The sequence below is a fragment of the Syngnathoides biaculeatus genome, chromosome 19 (assembly GCF_019802595.1).
Source record: "Syngnathoides biaculeatus isolate LvHL_M chromosome 19, ASM1980259v1, whole genome shotgun sequence".
NCBI classification, from domain to species: Eukaryota; Metazoa; Chordata; class Actinopteri; order Syngnathiformes; family Syngnathidae; genus Syngnathoides; species Syngnathoides biaculeatus.
Genome location: NC_084658.1, coordinates 6685206 through 6704263, shown reverse-complemented (window position 1 = coordinate 6704263; position 19058 = coordinate 6685206). Strand labels below are relative to the sequence as shown.

At 42.4% G+C, this 19058-nt stretch overlaps 1 protein-coding gene across 1 annotated transcript in view; it reads left to right on the top strand.

The window, feature by feature from the left end:
• Positions 1-19048, top strand: part of dok6 (docking protein 6) — a 52202-nt gene extending 33154 nt beyond the window's left edge. The window contains exons 5-9 of the mRNA XM_061805645.1: positions 8208-8327; positions 11412-11601; positions 11903-12041; positions 13545-13650; positions 17708-19048. Coding sequence (XP_061661629.1) covers positions 8208-8327; positions 11412-11601; positions 11903-12041; positions 13545-13650; positions 17708-17883 — 731 coding nt within the window. The 3' untranslated portion in view covers positions 17884-19048. The remainder of the gene's footprint in view (positions 1-8207; positions 8328-11411; positions 11602-11902; positions 12042-13544; positions 13651-17707) is intronic.
• The last annotated feature ends 10 nt before the right edge of the window (positions 19049-19058 follow it).

Below are 19058 nucleotides of genomic sequence, written 5' to 3'. Positions count from 1 at the left end.
CCCCCTCATTATTGCTTGTTTAAAGTTATTCTTCACTTGTTGTTAATAAAAAAAAAAGTTTTACAAGGCTGCTACAGATACGGCAATACACTCCCTGCCTAGCATACATTTTAAGCAAAAAAATAAATACATTTCTCAAATGATTTAATTATACAAAGTATTTAAACTATACATGTATTCTACTATGCAGTTTATTATCAGGAAAAGCTTTAAAAAAAAACTATTTTTTAGGCTTGGAACGCATCATTTCATTTTCAATTCATTGTAATGGGAAAACGTGCTTCGGTTTTCGAACGTTTTGGTTTTCAACCAGCCTTCTGTAATGGATTGTGTTCAAGGCACCACTGTAGTCCTGCATTGTAGACATATCATATAGCGCTCTGTTTTCATGACAATCAATCCAATTGATGTGGATTTGACATCTTATATTTGGTCATTTCGTGGACCGGCAAAAATCAGCGGATTTAAAAGGGGGAGATCTGTCCTGGTCTGGACAGGTTCACAGGAGTTTAGAAATCTTGCTCCGGCCAAGCGCATCTCCAAGTGCTCACAGTTGCTATGCCCATCTTGGCGCAGATCGGTCTGCCAAATTGGCAGACACACCAATGAGCTTTCTGCTTGTATGAAATGCAAGATACACCACACTTTGTGGGCGGCATAGATTGCATAGTCTAAGAACACATAGCCTATAATACTAAATGCTTTTATACCATTTAAGTTTTCCAGAGTTTTGCATTTTTTATGGGGGGACTAAAACAGTAACCATTTGAGCGATTTCATTTGCATCAGTGATTATCCAGTTGTATAGGAAGTTACTATTTTATTATTACTAATCCCATTCATGCCACTTAAGTGAGCAGCTCGCTAGCTACACAAACATCCCGAAAATTCATATTTCCTCAATGCCACAAATTACAGAACAGCTCAGCGTTGCTATTTAAATTCCTTAGCATGGAAGTGATGCCAAGAGGAGCCCCGCAAGGTGGTTAGCGCCTCTTGTCGCAGCGTGGAAAGCCCCGCGATGACCCAGGGGGAGTATATTTCTGGCACTCGAGGCTTTCACCGCATATATTTTCACAGTTCAAACATGTATGGATATGTAGTCATGATAAAGGTGCTAGATGTAGTATACATTTTTCAGTGGGTTCTGCTTTGATGCATCCAGCTGAAAGTCCCTTAGCATTTGAGAGTGAAGATAAGGGGCCGATTTTTCCTGATCTTGAAGCACTTTAGATCATTAGATTTTTTTTCTAAATCATTTTTATTATTCTTTTTTTTTTTTTTTTTAAATCAAAGTTAACACTTTTTCTTATGGAGGGCTCAAACTAATCAATGGCATTTCAATTAAATTCATTTGGGAAAATGTATAATATTGACATACAAGTTAAATTCTCAGAACAAATCATAAGTCAATGTACTACTCTGTACAAAAAAAAAACCCAAAAAAATCAAGAGTTGAACTTACAAAATGTTCATTTTTGAACAGTATGTGCTGCCATAGTGACAGCAAACCGTTTCTTGATACACTTTTCACATATTCATTTTCTCTCTCTCTCTCTCTATGTTTTTTTTCACCACCCACTGTATTTTCCTTGTGCACAAAGTTGAGCGCTGCCTCTGTTTGTTTAGCTCCTTTTCCATTCGGGCCTTAAAAGTGCAGGAGACACTTACAGGCCATAGTAACTCCGAATGAGAGAGCGTGAATCGGGGGGGAAGCATAAAGTAGCTGCCTCCCGTGTGTAAATGTAGTTGTGCTCTCTGATGTCTGTGAATGAAGCGCTTCAGGCACCGGCAGACCATCCGCTCACCCCGCTAAGCTGTGCAGAAATGTCCCGCTGGAAAGGCGTAAAGTAAGAGAGTGCGGCATGAATGAAATTGAAGATTCTGCCGCCGATACGCACAAAAACAGTGTTTCCATGAAGAAACACAGGGCCACGGCGGTTGTGTTGCTGCTGCGCTTCAATATGTGACTCGGTACACATCGCCGACCATGGTTACGCATCCCAGAATCCCACGGGGATTTGGAGTTAAGGAGCTCGGCAAAGATAAACAACTCCTGCTCTTGCCTCATTTCATACATCGCTGGATCTCACCAGAAGCTCACAAAAGACAATTGAACATCTTCTCCAGGAAGAGCATGATGTGTTCTGACTCATCAGGAAAGAAAATTGCTATTCACTAACAAAACATCCTCAGAGATTTTTCGTAATTACATCATTTGTCTACAATTAGCCAGAAATTAAAATAATTTTACTTATCCAATGAAAAACCTTTCCAATAGGTTTAGTCAAAGGAAAAATAAATTGACTACATTATTTAGATGCACCTTCTAATCACTAAATTAATCACGTTTTTGGGGTTATAACCCTTAGACCCTGAATTTAAATTTAGCTTTTTCACCTTAGCTGAACATTTTTGGCAAATGACTTTGTAAATTCAATCTGGTTTAGGCCTCTTTTTTGTTCCGTGAAGTCTAACAGGAGAACCGATATTTTGTTAACATCGTAGTGTCGCAAAGTTTTTGAGAGGATGCTAAAGATTGTACTTCCATATCTTTTGTTTCCTATTTGCATTTCCCAACTAATTACCTAGCTCAAAACGTCATTGAATTTGGGAAATGATGATTCATTCGTTTGAGACTGCAGGCATTCGCACGTCTTATCCTTTTCTTATTAATTTAAGATTCTGACTCCCTCTCACCCCCCAAAAAAAGTATTAAATGATGCAGCATAAAATTAAAAAATTTCTCAATTAAATACAGGTTTATTGTCGTAGCTTTTCTGGACATAGATTTGATAAACTAGTACCAAATATGATTTTTATTAAATCTAAGCAGCCGTGTGCTCAAAATAAATTATAGTAAAACTGTATCAATTTTCATACAGATTTTGAACGTTTAGTCACACTTTATAAATGGACCAGGGCTCAGAAGTGAAGTTGAGCCAAAAATCCTCTTGGCATCTAATATCAAAACCGCAACAAGTGAGTGAAAATGAATGCTGGAATAGCAGGACAGATCTATGGAGTTTGACATCAGACACTTGGCTCTCTTGTGCTGGTCTGACGATAGTTTGTTTTAGCATCATCATTGTGACGTACATGTGCCAAATACTCCCATTTTCGGTTCTGCTGTGATGTTGGTGTGATGGAATATGCAGTGAATCAACAAATTTTAAAAGTGACCAGCAGAGGGACCTGTTTGGACAGGTTACTACAAAGAATGTACACCTGCCGCATTTCCGAGGTCCCTCTTCAGAATGAAACTAGGCGTATACATGGCAGCTGCATGACTTTGCAAGGTGAGTTCAGGGAAACTGTAATTGGGAGAGAATGTGTTCTTTTTGTAATACAGAACACAATTATTAAAATGGAAAACTCATTGTATCAGAATGCTTCAGTGTAAAGACTGCACAATCACACTGTGAAAAGATGGAATTGATTTTGTTTTGTAATATAGGAGTAAAAACATATAGTTTATATGGTCAGCCAAAGCGCCGAAGAATGCAACATTAGTATTAACGTCCTTTCACCATCATTCCCGTTGTTGTTTATTTGCAGATTAAGGCCAAAAGTCCTATTTTTGTTTTTCCTCATGTTTTTGAGATTGTAGGTTGAAAGCTTCAGCCGGCAACAAGTGTGAACAAAATGGTTGGCAACAATGGGGAAATAAAAGGCCAGTATTTGGAGGGTAATAGCCTGTCAGCAACATCAATCCATTTTCTGAACCATTTCGCCTCACTAGAGTTCCATTTGCGCTGGTGCCTATCCTGGCTGACTTCAAGCGAGAGACGAGATACACCCTGAAGCGGTCGCCAGCTAATCGCAGGCTACATGTAGACAAACAACCATTCGCATTCACATTCGTTCAATTTAATGCCCTCAACTAACCCACCATGCATGTTTTGGGAATGGGGGAGGAAAACGCAGAATGTGGAGAAAACCAAACACCCACGTGGGCAACATGCAAACTCCACTCAGGTGAGGCTGGATTGAACACAGATCCGCAGTACTGTGAAGTATGTGCACTAACCAGTTGACACACACAAAAAAAGAACTAAGTACTCCTGGTACATATAAAAAAGAAACTATTTGTGATGCCTTTAAGACAAGCACAGATGTCTCATTGTGAATCTGCTGGGGCTACGATAAAACTAACAAAACCACCACTAGCCCACACCCTCGCAGGATGCAATGCTGGATTTGCATTATTAGAAAAGGAGAGCACCAAGTTTCCACTTAAGCCACTTCAACCTCTGCTAAGAAGTTCTACAAATGGAATCTAGATTACACAAGCCAAGAGAACAAAACAGACCTAACTAATGGATCTGCTTCTTCTTCTTCTTCTTTTCCTTTCGGCTTGTCCCGTTAGGGGTCGCCACAGCGTGTCATCTTTTGCCATCTTAGCCTATCTCCTGCATCTTCCTCTCTAACCCCAACTGCCCTCATGTCTTCCCTCACCACATCCATAAACCTTCTCTTTGGTCTTCCTCTCGCTCTTTTGCCTGGGAGCTCCATCCTCAGCATCCTTCTACCAATATACTCACTCTCTCGCCTCTGAACATGTCCAAACCATCGAAGTCTGCTCTCTCGAATCTTGTCTCCAAAACATCCAGCTTTGGCTGTCCCTCTAATGAGCTCATTTCTAATCCTATCCAACCTGGTCACTCCGAGCGAGAACCTCAACATCTTCATTTCTGCCACCTCCAGTTCTGCTCCTGTTGTATCTTCAGTGCCACTGTCTCTAATCCGTACATCATGGCCGGCCTCACCACTGTTTTGTAAACTTTGCCCTTCATCCTAGCAGACACTCTTCTGTCACATAACACACCAGACACCTTTCGCCAGCTGTTCCAACCTGCTTGGACCCGTTTCTTCACTTCCTGACCACACTCACCGTTGCTCTGTATTGTTGACCCCAAGTATTTGAAGTCGTCCACCCTCGCTATCTCTTCTCCCTGTAGCCTCACTCTTCCCCCTCCACTTTTCTCATTCACGCACAGATATTCGGTTTTACTTCGGCTAATCTTCATTCCTCTCCTTTCCAGTGCATGTCTCCATCTTTCCAATTGTTCCTCTGCATGCTCCCTGCTTTCACTGCATATCACAATATCATCTGCGAACATCATGGTCCAAGGGGATTCCAGTCTAACCTCATCTGTCAGCCTATCCATTACCACTGCAAACAGGAAGGGGCTCAGAGCTGATCCCTGATGCAGTCCCACCTCCACCTTAAATTCCTCTGTCACACCTAAGGCACACCTCACCATTGTTCTGCTGCCATCATACATGTCCTGCACTATTTTAACATACTTCTCTGCCACACCAGACTTACGCATGCAGTACCACAGTTCCTCTCTTGGTACTCTGTCATAGGCTTTCTCTAGATCCACAAAGACACAATGTAGCTCCTTCTGACCTTCTCTGTACTTTTCCACGAGCATCCTCAAGGCAAATAATGCATCTGTGGTACTCTTTCTAGGCATGAAACCATACTGTTGCTCGCAGATACTTACTTCTGACCTGAGTCTAGCCTCCACTACTCTTTCCCATAACTTCATTGTGTGGCTCATCAACTTTATTCCTCTATAGTTCCCACAGCTCTGAACATCCCCTTTGTTCTTAAAAATGGGAACTAGAACACTTTTCCTCCATTCTTCAGGCATCTTTTCGCCCGCTAGTATTCTGTTGAATAAGTTGGTCAAAAACTCCACAGCCATCTCTCCAAATTGCTTCCATACCTCTACCGGTATGTCATCAGGACCAACTGCCTTCCCATTTTTCATCCTTTGTAATGCCTTTCTGACTTCCCCCTTAGTAATCATTTCCACTTCCTGGTCCTTCACTCTTGCCTCTTCAACTCTTCCTTCTCTCTCATTTTCTTCATTCATCAACTTCTCAAAGTATTCTTTCCATCTATTTAGCACACTACCGGCACCAGTCAACACATTTCCATCTCTATCCTTAATCAGCCTAACCTGCTGCACATCCTTCCCATCTCTATCCCTCTGTCTGGCCAACCTGTAGAGATCCTTTTCTCCTTCTTTCGTGTCCAACCTGGTGTACATGTCTTCATATGCCTCTTGTTTAGCCTTTGCCACCTCTACCTTTGCCCTACGTCGCATCTCGATGTACTCCTTTCGCCTCTCCTCAGTCCTCTCAGTATCCCACTTCTTCTTCGCTAATCTCTTTCCTTGTATGACTCCCTGTATTTTGGGGTTCCACCACCAAGTCTCCTTCTCCCCTTTCCTACCAGATGACACACCAAGTACTCTCCTGCCTGTCTCTCTGATCACCTTGGCTGTCGTCGTCCAGTCTTCCGGGAGCTTCGGTTGTCCATCGAGAGCCTGTCTCACCTCTTTCCGGAAGGCCGCACAACATTCTTCCTTTCTCAGCTTCCACCACATGGTTCTCTGCTCTACCTTTGTCTTCTTAATCTTCCTACCCACCACCAGAATCATCCTACATACTACCATCCTATGCTGTCGAGCTACACTCTCCCCTACCACTACTTTACAGTCAGTAACCTCCTTCAGATTACATCGTCTGCACAAAATATAATCTACCTGCGTGGTTCTACCGCCGCTCTTGTAGGTCACTATATGTTCCTCCCTCTTTTGGAAATAAGTGTTCACTACAGCCATCTCCATCCTTTTTGCAAAGTCCACCACCATCTGCCCTTCAAAGTTCCTTTCCTGGATGCCGTACTTACCCATCACTTCTTCATCGCCCCTGTTTCCTTTACCAATATGTCCATTACTATCTGCACCAATCACAACTCTCTCGCTGTCTGGGATGCTCAGAACTACTTCATCTAGTTCCTTCCAGAATTTCTCTTTCAACTCTAGGTCACATCCTACCTGTGGTGCATAGCCGCTAACCACATTATACATAACACCCTCAATTTCAAATTTTAGTCTCATCACTCGATCTGATACTCTTTTCACCTCCAAGACATTCTTAGCCAGCTCTTCCTTTAAAATAACCCCTACTCCATTTCTCTTCCCATCTACTCCGTGGTAGAATAATTTAAACCCTGCTCCCAAACTTCTAGCCTTACTACCTTTCCACCTGCTCTCTTGGATGCACAGAATATCAACCTTTCTCCTAATCATCATGTCAACCAACTCCTGAGCTTTTCCTGTCATAGTCCCAACATTCAAAGTCCCTACACTCAGTTGTAGGCTCTGTGCATTCCTTTTTTTCTTCTGACGCTGGATCCGGTTTCCTCCTCTTCTTTGTCTTCGACCCACAGTAGCTGAATTTCCACCGACGCCCTGCAGGTTAGCAGTGCGTTGTTAACCCGGGCCACGACCGATCCGGTATGGGATTCTTTAGATGAACGCTCATATTTGTTTGGCACAGTTTTTACGCCGGATGCCCTTCCTGATGCAACCCTCTGCATTTATCCGGGCTTGGGACCGGCCTACAGATTGCACTGGTTTGTGCCCCCATAGGGCTGCATTAACTAATGGATCTGCTTAAATGTGGTTAATCCATCATCCATCCGTTGCCTATCGATAACGTCAGGCGCGGGAAGCGGGGTACACCTGGGGTGCCAGGCTATTGATGGCCACAAATAACTATTCACATTCACATCTAAGGAAGGATGTAGTCTTCGATCAACCTAACATATATATTTTTTTAGAAATATGGGAAGAAAGTGGAGTGACCTCAGTGAAAACCCATGCAAGCACAAGGGAGAACACATAGACTGTCCAATGATTAAAACTATAATACTATGCAATAAAGGTGCAAATAACCCACAAGTGCAGTTTTTTTTTTTATTCAAAATAGGACAAACACACTCAAAACAGTATTACGTACACACTTTCATTTGTACATGCTCGAGCACACACACACACACACACACATCAGGACGTGCCCACATGAACACACAGAGCCTTGTATAATTTAAATGATCAAATGCAGTTATGATGATGACACATTTTGAACAAATTGTCTGTCGCTGTGACAGTTTTACTTCATTACTGCAATAAACACCGGAAAACAATACCATAACCATTTTGCTTTAGCATGCCTGAAGATAAAGACGTTATCCGATCTGATTATTTGTGCTGGTAAATATTCCGAACAGAGATCAGAGAGCAGATTGTGTTCCGCAGAACTCCCGACGATTCCGAGCCTTAAAGCATTAGACGCGAACCTCGGGTTGTTATAATGCTGTGCTGTTGCGTGGCCACCCGCAGAGCTGGATGCGGAGGAATGGTGCAAACTGCTGAGCGTGGAGTGCCTGGGCAGCCGTCTCAACGACATCAGCCTGGGCGAGCCAGACTTGCTAGCAGCGGGGGTGCAGCGGGAACAGAACGGTGAGTGCCCAATTAGTCCCCGCTTACACGGACAGGAGTTACGGGTCAGTCTTCTTCCGTCAGCCCCCAGTCAAGCTGCCACTATTCAATTAGGCCTTGCTAATGAGGAGGCTTTTTTCGTCAATACCTGCCGAGTTTTTACATTATGTTGGTTCAACTTGCGGGAAATATGAGCACGTGTCTACGCGAGTGCACAGGTTGCAAAGCTCTGTTCCCGGCCCTAATGTGAAGTGCTGTGCATCACTGGCCTCCCTCGTAATGAAGCTTGTCACGGAGATGGATGAGATTATGCTCCTAAAGCTGTGCGAAATAAATGTGCTGCTCCCCAACATATTCCACTCACAGGAAATGGAATGGAGCTCATTCGCTGATGTCGTTTCAGAAGACGGAAAGGCAACAGCCACATCATTAAAAGTGCCTGTAAATACTAGCATTACCATTATCATTTTCATAGAACGTAACTCAGATTTTTCAACGCTACTTATGATTGCGCAACTGCTGTGACGACACATTCCATAAAGGCGCAGTCGGGTGCTAAGTTGGTAGCACCACGCGTGAGCGACTAAACCAAAAGGCCAGGGCCTGGAGTCATGTTTCAAGCTGCAGGAGACCATCATTAGATCAGAGCAGCCTAAAAATACACAGTGCTATGACATCGCTATTTTCTATCCACTGCAGACACATGGCTTATTTTGGAGTCCTTGAGTGTAATTAGTGAGAACCCATTTAGATTATTGAGAAGCCCCCACTGCCTCTGACAGTTAAACGGGGTGGGAGAGGGGTGGGGCTGTCCATGACTCTCTGGAAAGACTGGAAGGGAATTCATGCAACATTATATTAATTGTAATCGGATAAAGTTGGACTTTCAAACATGGTCAAAAAATTGAGCACACCTTCTTTACACATAATGGGACTCCTCATGGTGTAAGACAGAGTTCCCGCTCCTTTGACACCATCCATCTATCAATCCACCCATTTTCTTAGCCTCTTATCCTCACAAAGATCATGGGGAGTGCTGGAGCCTATCCCATCTGTCACAATCACACCGAGGGGCAATTTGGAGTGTCAATTAATGTTGCATGTCTTTGGAATGCGGGAGGAAACCGGAGTGCCCGGAAGAAACCCACACAGGGATGGAGAGAACATGCAAACTCCACACAGGCAAGTCCGGCATTGAACCCAGGACCTCAGAACTGCAAGGCCAACGCTTCCAGATGATCCACCGTGCCGCCCCTTTGACACTAGTGTGACCCAAATTTGTACGGAAGTTGGAACAAAGACTCTGTGCTGACAAAATCTGAGTTACTGTAAATATTTGTACGAAAATACCTTTAAGAGGATAAACAACAATTTAAAATTGTAACAGAAAAAGACAATTCTCTCCCCTGTGGTTAACTTGCTCACTGGCAGGGCTGTAAACTGGTTTTGCTATCAGTGGCTCATATTTTTATATATTTAACCAGTGTTAATGTTTAAAATGCGCATAATGTTACTGTGGCTTACAATAAAACTAAATATACTTCAGAGAAATAAAACCTATTTATTTGATGAAAGCTTGGGCCTACAACCCAACAGTATTTTAGTCATGATGGTGGTCCTATTGTCTTTGTACACCTTTGTTGACTTTTCAATAGTTCCACCCTTCTTGTAAATATCATTTTTTTTGTGATTAGAAACATCCAATCCAACAAATAAGCATATATTTTCTTCTTGTTCAAAAAGAAAAAAAAACTCCGATAAGGGCGGTCTCAAGTTGGTGTGTATTTTAATTTCTGGTTTAAATGGGAACATGGAGACATTTTTTTGAAGATCAAAGGCTGCTGCACATCTGACCGACAAATAATCCATCACTCATCCTTTTGTCTTAATCCGTTTGTCTCTCATGGCAACGTTTTATAAGATCTGAACAAAGCCTCCTCCCATAGAGGTATTAACTTTAATGCAGGATTGATATTTTTTTATTTGCAAAAAACACAGGGGTCTTATTTTCAGCAGTGCGTGAAAAATGTGCATTGTGCAAAGCGTGAATGATCTCTGTTTACCGCCGTGGATTCTGCAGAGGCATTTCACGTAGCTCTTGTGACTTGAATTATTTACATCTGATAGTAAATCTTCAAAGCAGGAAATATCTGAGCGTGTGTTTGGTGAGGGTAAATATGTTCTTATTTGTTCAAATATGAGAATCCAAGGTCCTGAAAAATTGGAATTCTTCAACTGCTCAGTAGTGTCTTTGAAAAACTTTATCCCAATATTTTCATGGGGGAGTTTTTTTTGGGGGGGGGTGAATGCATTTTTTATATCTAAACTTTTCCATAAATAATTACTCTTAAATAAAGTATGTAGCCTTATATTGTTGCGGTCATCTGGAAACCTTGTATGCACCCAAAAATCCCTTGTTGCTTGAGTTCCCAAACACTGTTTCCTTCAAGCTGTATCGTACTCTCACATCAACCCAAAATTATCTTCCATCGGTAATTTATCGTGCTAATTTATTACGCTGTCGTTGAACAAAATGGTACAAATATGGTGCTGGCACCAGTTCTCCTAATAACAATCTGTGCTCATTAAAAATGTCACGACCACCACTCACCCAAAAAAAGTGTAGCCTATGTGCAACCATAGTCATCCATCCATTTTCTTAGCCGCTTATCCTCACGAGGGTCACGGGAGTGCTGGAGTCTATCCCAGCCATCAACGGGCAGGAGGCAGGGTACACCCTGAACTGGTTGCCAGCCAATTGCAGGGCACATCAATCAATCACACCTAAGGGCAATTTTGAGTGTACCCTGAATGTTTTTGGGATGTGGGAGGTAACCGGAGTGCCCGGAGAAAACCCACGCATGGCCGGAGAGAACATGCAAACCCCACACAGGATTAAACCCGGGACCTCAGAATTGTGAGGCAAACACTCTCCACCTGCGTCCTGCATCCTGATGATATATTCAATATGCATGACAATTACATGACACAGCTTCTGAAGAAAGGGTAACTTTTGAACCTCTGTGCTTCATATATTTGATAATATACTGTATATGGGTGTATGTATATGGGATAATGTCCTGTAATCTTCATATATGTTTGTAGAGCGTTTCAACGTTTATCTAATGCCCACCCCGAACTTGGACATCTACGGAGAGTGCACCATGCAGATCACCCACGAGAACATCTACTTGTGGGACATCCACAACGCCCGCCTCAAACTCGTCATGTGGCCTCTAAGCTCGCTCCGCAGATACGGCCGAGACTCCACCTGGTTCACATTTGAGTCGGGAAGGTATGCAAGTTTTTGGAAAAAAAAAAAAACATCTCTTTATGATTGTGGAATAGAAAATAAGCACTTTTGGAAGTGTCAGAAAAACTTCCCAACTTGGGTGGATGTTTCAAGTTCCCGGGATATCATCATGTGCTGCAGAGGCCTCGGGGCGACACTTCGACTCATTGTACTCATGCGTGCGCTTACATCAGCGCGTCTCCCTGGAAGCGTGTAGTCAAGCGTGTGCTCCCAACAGCGAGCGCCGTCAAAGGGTGTTTACTTCCCCTTTGTGTCTGTGTGTGCGCATTTGTTCCGGGCGCAGGATGTGCGACACAGGCGAGGGCTTGTTCACGTTCCAGACACGAGAGGGGGAGATGATCTACCAGCGCGTCCACTCGGCCACTCTGGCCATTGCACAGCAGCACGAGAGGATGATGGAGGAAATGGAGAAAAGCTCCCAGGTAGTACATTCATGCCGTCGCTCCTAACAAGTACACAACTAAAACTAAAATGCTTTTTGCGTCTGTCTTCACACACTACTTTGTAATGTCGCGATCTTGGTAGTTGTAGCTGTCGACAGAAATCTTATTCAGCTATAAAACCAATAAAATGGTTTTTATTTTACTGTAAAGTCAATTTACATCACAAACACGTTTTTAACACTCACCTTTGTCACAAAAGTGTAAAAAAAAAAAAAAAAAAAAAAGGCCTGTTTTAAAGGCCTGGCCCTGACTCTTACAAGCAAACAATAACCATACATTTCTGGGCCATCTGGGTTTCATTACCATGACGACCCCTTCGGCAGAGAGAACAGAGCCCGGAGAAGAAAAAAGAATACAATCAAATCATTTTGACTCGTCGAGGCCGCAGTTAACACTTTATGTTGTGTGTATGCAGCACGTGGACACCTCGCTAAAAACAAATATGCCTCATTCGCCGCACCACTCCAGGGACCCAATTATTTGTATACAAGCAATTAAAAAGTCACTATTCCAATTTCCGTAATCACGAATTCAATTTTACTTATACAGCACAACAAGGGCAGAGCACTTTGCAAACGGTGCAGGTGTAGAGCCACGCTCCTCAGTCATTAAGCGACCAAATGAACCTCTTGGCGACGGAGGCAAGGAAGATTTCGGTATAGGGCAGCTGTCAGTCTCGACCTCTGGAAACATGGGCGCATACTATTCTTGGGGCAGGGAAAAAAGATGAGTGAAAGACGGTATTGATTGTAGATATCTGTTGGATATTGATATTGGATATTGGCTGGAACGTTGGCTTTCCAGACCAAATCTGAGTGATGGTTCCAAAGGACAGCAGCGTAATCCCTAAAATGTCGACCTCCTGTGCTAATTTTGCTGATTCTGGGAACCACGTTTAAACATGAGCTGTGGGAGATCTGTGCTCTGGTAGGTCAGTGAAGCCATCACAAGCGTTTTAAGGTAATGTGACATTTGATCATTTTTTGCCTTATTGATGAGGGGGAATATTTGAAATGTGGATGTGAATTCTAAATTTTCCAAGAAGCCAGCATAGTCAACCTCCAATTTCACATGCATGAAAGTGAATTCTGTTTGTGCTGTTTTCAATTCCCAATGTGCAAACTGTGCATTGGGTCTCTGACATAGCTAATGTCCAACAAATGTATACGTTTCTGATATGTTACCAAGACCTCGGACACCCTGTCATCTTCTCCTGCCTCCACACCATCAAGCGTATTCTTTCTTTATGCTTGATGACCCTTGACCTTCTAACCCCACGCACTAGCACGTCGCCATTTTGAAAAAAAACAAAAATAAATAAAGCTTCACAAATTAACGGACTTGGGTGCCTCCCTTACGTAATTGCACCACGCTAACAGGGCTTCTCAATATTTCACATGTTCCTCGTCTGGCGGAGCCCGCGTCCCCCTTCCCATGAGCGGCGGGAAGCATATGACGCCTTCCTTGTCCGCCTCCTTTCAGGTGCGCTCTTCAGAGACGCTCAGCAAGTCCATCTCGCTGCCCCGCAGCGCTTACTGGCAGCACATCACGCGACAGAACAGCGTGGGAGATCTTTACAGTTACCAAGGTGAGGGCAGCACGTTTGTCACCATCGTGCTCTTGTTATTTCTGTTCCCTGCTGTCATGGCTCATTTTTTTGCGCTTGGTGGATGAGACGGTGGTGGGATAACACTTGTGGGAAAGAGAGATTCCCACATTTTATCGAAGGAAAAAAAAAATCGATGGGTGAGAAGCACGGTCATCCGGGAGGGGGTCAGTGTCGAGCCAGTGCTCCTCCGCATTGAGAGGAGCCAGATGAGGTGGCTGGGGCATCTGATTCGGATGCCTCCGTGGTGAGGTGTTCCGGGCATGTCCCACCAGAAAAGAGACCCTGAGGACGACCCAGGACACGCTGGAGAGACTATGTCTCTCGGTTGGCTTGGGAAGACCTTGGGATCCCTCCGGAAGAGCTGGAGGAAGTGGCTGGGGAAAGGGAAATCTGGGTATCCCTGCTGAAGCTACTTCCCCCACAACTCGACCCAGAAAAGCAGTAGATAATGGATGGATAAAGTAATCGATGAAATGTCAAAAGAAGATTTATAGTGCAGAATAAATGCTGCTTACATCATTAATGGGCCAATACGTCAATAAATGCCTATGCATACATTAAATCACAGCAAGTCAAGTTGGCAGTATTAAAGTTAGCTAGTAACCAATGTTAGCAAAAATACCGTCGAAATTTCTGAGAGTATGTCGAGGCATAAAACTTGAATCCTTTTTCTACTCCCTCGCGCTGCAGTGATGGGGACTTATTCATACGTCATTCACGGTCACGTTCGCTAATTCCAGGAGACGGCTAACTTTGAAGATCTTGTCTGCTATTGCTGTCACGATGCATTTACCTCATGAACAGGAAAGTGCCGGGTGCAAAGAGCCTGTTTAGGTCTCGTTCAGTTCAACTTTCAGCAGGTATTGTGGGAAATTTGCAAGAATAGCTTAACTGAACTTTCATTGAGCCATGGCAGATCAGTCCATCATCCATCCATCCATCCATCCATCCATCCATCCATCCATCCATTTTCTTAGCCACTTATCCTCACAAGCATCGCAGGAGTACTGGAGCCTATCCCAGCTGTCAACGAACAGGAGGCGGGGTACACCCTAAACTGGTTGCCAGCCAATCGCAGGGCACATAGAGACAAACAGCCGCACTCACAATCACACCTAGGGGCAATTTAGAGTGCCCGGAGAAATCCCACGCAGGGACAGGGAGAACATGCAAACTCCGCACAGGCGGGTCCAGAATTGAACCCGGGACCTCAGAACAACACTTTCCAGCTGAGCCACCGCCAAGGCGCATATTTGCGCCAAAAATCTCACAGCAATCTACAGAATCATATTACTGCCCAAAGAAAAAGGTGTGGTGTGATAAATTTCATACTTTCACATAATAAGTTCAACATAACCTTAGCTAGTAACTTTGATTTATAAGACACAGAAAGAATAGACGCGTACCTTGTAGGGCTCTGCCGCTAACCTGAACCAACAGGAATAGCTAGCTTTTTTTTTTTAAATGCCAGATACAAAAGCGAAACTAATCATGTTAACATGTGACATTCTTATTATTCAGAATATATTGTACATTGTAGTAGCAAATGTTCATGGATGCCCCTCGAGAGCAGCGGCCACCCCCCTTGTCCATTTGGACCAGAACAGTTTTGCGGTGGTCCACTGCTGCACACGAGATGAACATGCACTCTGCGCAGTCAATTTGCTGAGTCATCCTCTGTTTTTAAATAAGTCCAGACAATGAATTAATTAAGCTAGCGTACGCACTTGGTTATTTGTTAGCTGAACCTGCAAAGGACGAGTGTAATCCTTGACAACTCCATCACATATACTTGCCACTTAGAAAGCAAACTCCAGTACTAGGGAATAGATATGATGGAGTAAAAATTCTCATTTGATTAACTTGAACCAAATCCTCGTGGCTTTTGTTCTCTCTTTTGTTTTAAAAAAAAATATATATATATATATATATATATTTCAGCTTGTGTTATAGAAAAAAAATTTCCCCCGCTCTCTCTCCCTCTTTGCTTGTGCTCAGCATTGTAATGGAGCACTTAGTTTGATCACGCGGGACTGATAGCAGGAGATTTCACAGCGAGGCAGAAAATCTCAAAGGGGCAGCGTGATAAGACTTATCTGCCACCGGTGATATGGATCATAGCAAAAAAAAAAACCAAATATCGTCAGTTTTCTTGCCTTTATTTCTTTTTGGAAGGGGATGCTGGAAAATAGATGCAAAAAATAAAATCTAAAATCTTTTCATCAATTTATGATTTACTTCATTCTTTGCTGTAATTTCATTTTAATCTTTTAACCATTCATAATGGGTGTATTTTCTATTTATTGTATTTATTTAGTAAGGCTCTTTGTGCAAAGCCAATAAAAGTCCACGGGAGGGGCTGCCAACCAACTCAGCAGCAACAACAACAAATCGGCAGGGAGGGATAAAGCGTCACACGCGCTGACTTAAGATAGTTCAAAAGTGCAAAATCAAAGCTTTCAAATGCTGATGGCCAAACAATACCTGGAACTAACTAGGGGAAAAAAAGTGTAATGACTTTTGGGACAGCCATTTTTTGTGCCATTTGTGCACATTTTCAAATTTCAAAAAGGAATTACTCACCAGTTTGTTTGTTCAGGTTAGGTCCAAAAGCGTGTTATGAGCGGCAGACAAATGGTTTGATGAGTTGACGATATCCATACGTCTTTCAAAGTTCTAAATAATGCAACAGATGTCAAAACAATAGTTTGAAAACCTTGATCTTGCCTGAAGTAGTGCATCCATGCTCTCTATCGTTTGACCTTAATCCATATCCACACACATGTGGATTGAGGTAACATTTTACTTTTAACCCTTGACCCTTCCAAGAATGCCACTCCTATAAGGTCACCTGCCATACCTGGCCATTAGGCGGCGCTCTAAACAGAAAATATTGGCTTCAACAGTAGAACTTAACTCCAACAAAAGCATTTCAATCATTAGTCAACTCAATTTTAACAATAAATGTATATATATATGTAAATATATGTAATTGTTTTTACCATATTTTATTCAAATTATTAAGATAAAAATGGATAATGGATCCAACACTGTATATAAACATGAAAATGGAAATCCTGTACATGCTTTTTATTTGACAGCAACAAATTTAAATTAAAATGCATTCATAAAACAATACTACATTCTTGTTCATTTTATATTTATCAATGAATTTCATTGTAATTACTTTGTTTAAAAAAAATTCTGACATTTTTGTATTTCATAAAAAATTGATCTTAACAAAACACAATGCCAAATTTCCAATTTTTATGAAAAATATTTAATTCCAATGAAATTGTGTGACCAAATTTGTTTCATGTAAAATGTATGTGAATTTATTTCATTTTTTTAAACAATTAATGCTTTAAAAAAAAAAATGTATATAATTAGTGAAGGGGGCACAGTGGTTCAGCTGGTAAAGCGTTGGCATCACAGTTCTGAGGTCCCGGACCCGCCTGTGTGGCGTATTCATGTTCTCCCCATGCCTGCGTGGGTTTCCTCCTGCAACTGTGGTTTCCTCCCACGTCCCAAAAACATGCAACATTAATTAGACACTCTAAATTGTCCCTAGGTGTGATTGTGAGTGTGACTGCTTGTCTTTGATGTGGCCTGCGATTGGCTGACAACCAGTTCAGGGTGTATCCCGCCTCCTGCCCGTTGACAGCTGGGATAGGCTCCAGCACTACCCGCGACCCTTGTGAGGATAAGCGGCCAAGTAAATGGTTGGATGGATAATTGTGTGAAGTGAATCAAACCTATAACCAACTAAAGAAAGGAGCAGGCCATATGTGGCCCGCAGCCCATACTTTACCCACCCCTCCATAAGCGTCCATTCGGTCTACTTGTATGACTCCCCGACAAGTGTTCCTAATTTATTCAAAAGTGGCGTAAAGATTTTTTTTTTTTTCTTAAAGGTGTTATTTTTTCCCTATCCAATTAGCTGTGAAAGCAAACTCCACCTTAGGCTTCGCCCACAACAGGCCAGCGATGGCGTCTCCTAACAAACCCATTTGTCTGTTTTTTTTTTGCCTGCCAGCGAGTAGCACGTCGATGGCATTTATCCCTCGAGCGCAGACCTTCCACAACTTCCTGTCCCACGAACCACGACGGGAAGCGGAAGAGAAAGAGGAAGCCGGGAAGCAGTGTCAGCAAGAGGCGCCGTCGCCCTCTAGTGGTCGAACGCCCGCTTGCAGCCGGAGGCCGCTCCAATGACGACCGTGCGGACTTGACTGAGGACACTTTGGGGCAGAGCTCCCCTGTAGATAGACTCCATGTACAACTGTGTGTATTATATGGCGTCTTTCCCTCGTTTGTTTTCTATGTTGTGTGACAGCAGAAGTAGCGTCTTAAACTAGAGGTACCAGATCAGAGTTTATATGAATGTCCTTTTTCATTTTCCATCCCTTTTTTTGTCACTCTGCCTAAATGGCATGTCAGGATTTACAAGACTGGTGCCATCTGGGACATGAATGACATCACCATGAAACGTGTGGTAGAACACCTTATTAAAGCTGACATATCAGAATCATTACAGTATATTTAAAATATACTAATATCCCATTTTGAGATTTTTAGCGAGGTATTTATTATTGTGATTGTAGTTTGCATTGCATCATATTGCCGGTCCACCGACACTTTACATTTTCAGAAGACATTAATTTAGCCTTTTTCAACCTAAAATGTTACCTAAAATGCATTTTAGCCCCATTTACACATTACACGTTATCACAAATAATACAAAACTGAATAAAATACTTTAGAATAAAAATGTTATTTAAATAAAACATCTACTTGTTAAATATTTTAAAATTGAGTTCCATTTTCTTTTCTTTCCCAATCAGCATGTAGTTTGCCCTCGCTAAGTCATTGATGTCTAATAATGACAGAAACACAACACAGTAATGCAAATATATCTTGACAAGGCAGCATAGTAAAAGCAAAATACAAAATGTAAAAATAAATTGTGCTACCCCATTTAGGTTACTGATTTTAGCCCCCTTTCCACTTTCTGTGCTCATGTAAAAAGTGCCTTCTGACTCTCTGAGAGCCCTCGTAACCTTTCTTGTGGTTTGTTATGATGTACACAAAATTAGCGCTGTCTGACCTGCTGGCATATTCATATCTTTAGTAATAAATCCAGAAATGATGACATCATGTCAAGATTTTCGGTCCTTTGCTGGCAATTTATTTGAACGTCATTATTTAGTCTGTGTCGAAACAAAGCCTGTAGGCATTGATAGAAATGTACAAACAGTTGTTCCACATTTCCCGACCAGTGCGTCACGTTGTGGGTGTGTGTTTTATTTATGAAAATCTATAAATGTCATGTTTGTTTTGTGTGGTCAGAACACATCAATAGCACTTTTGTCTATGTTACAGTTTTCACT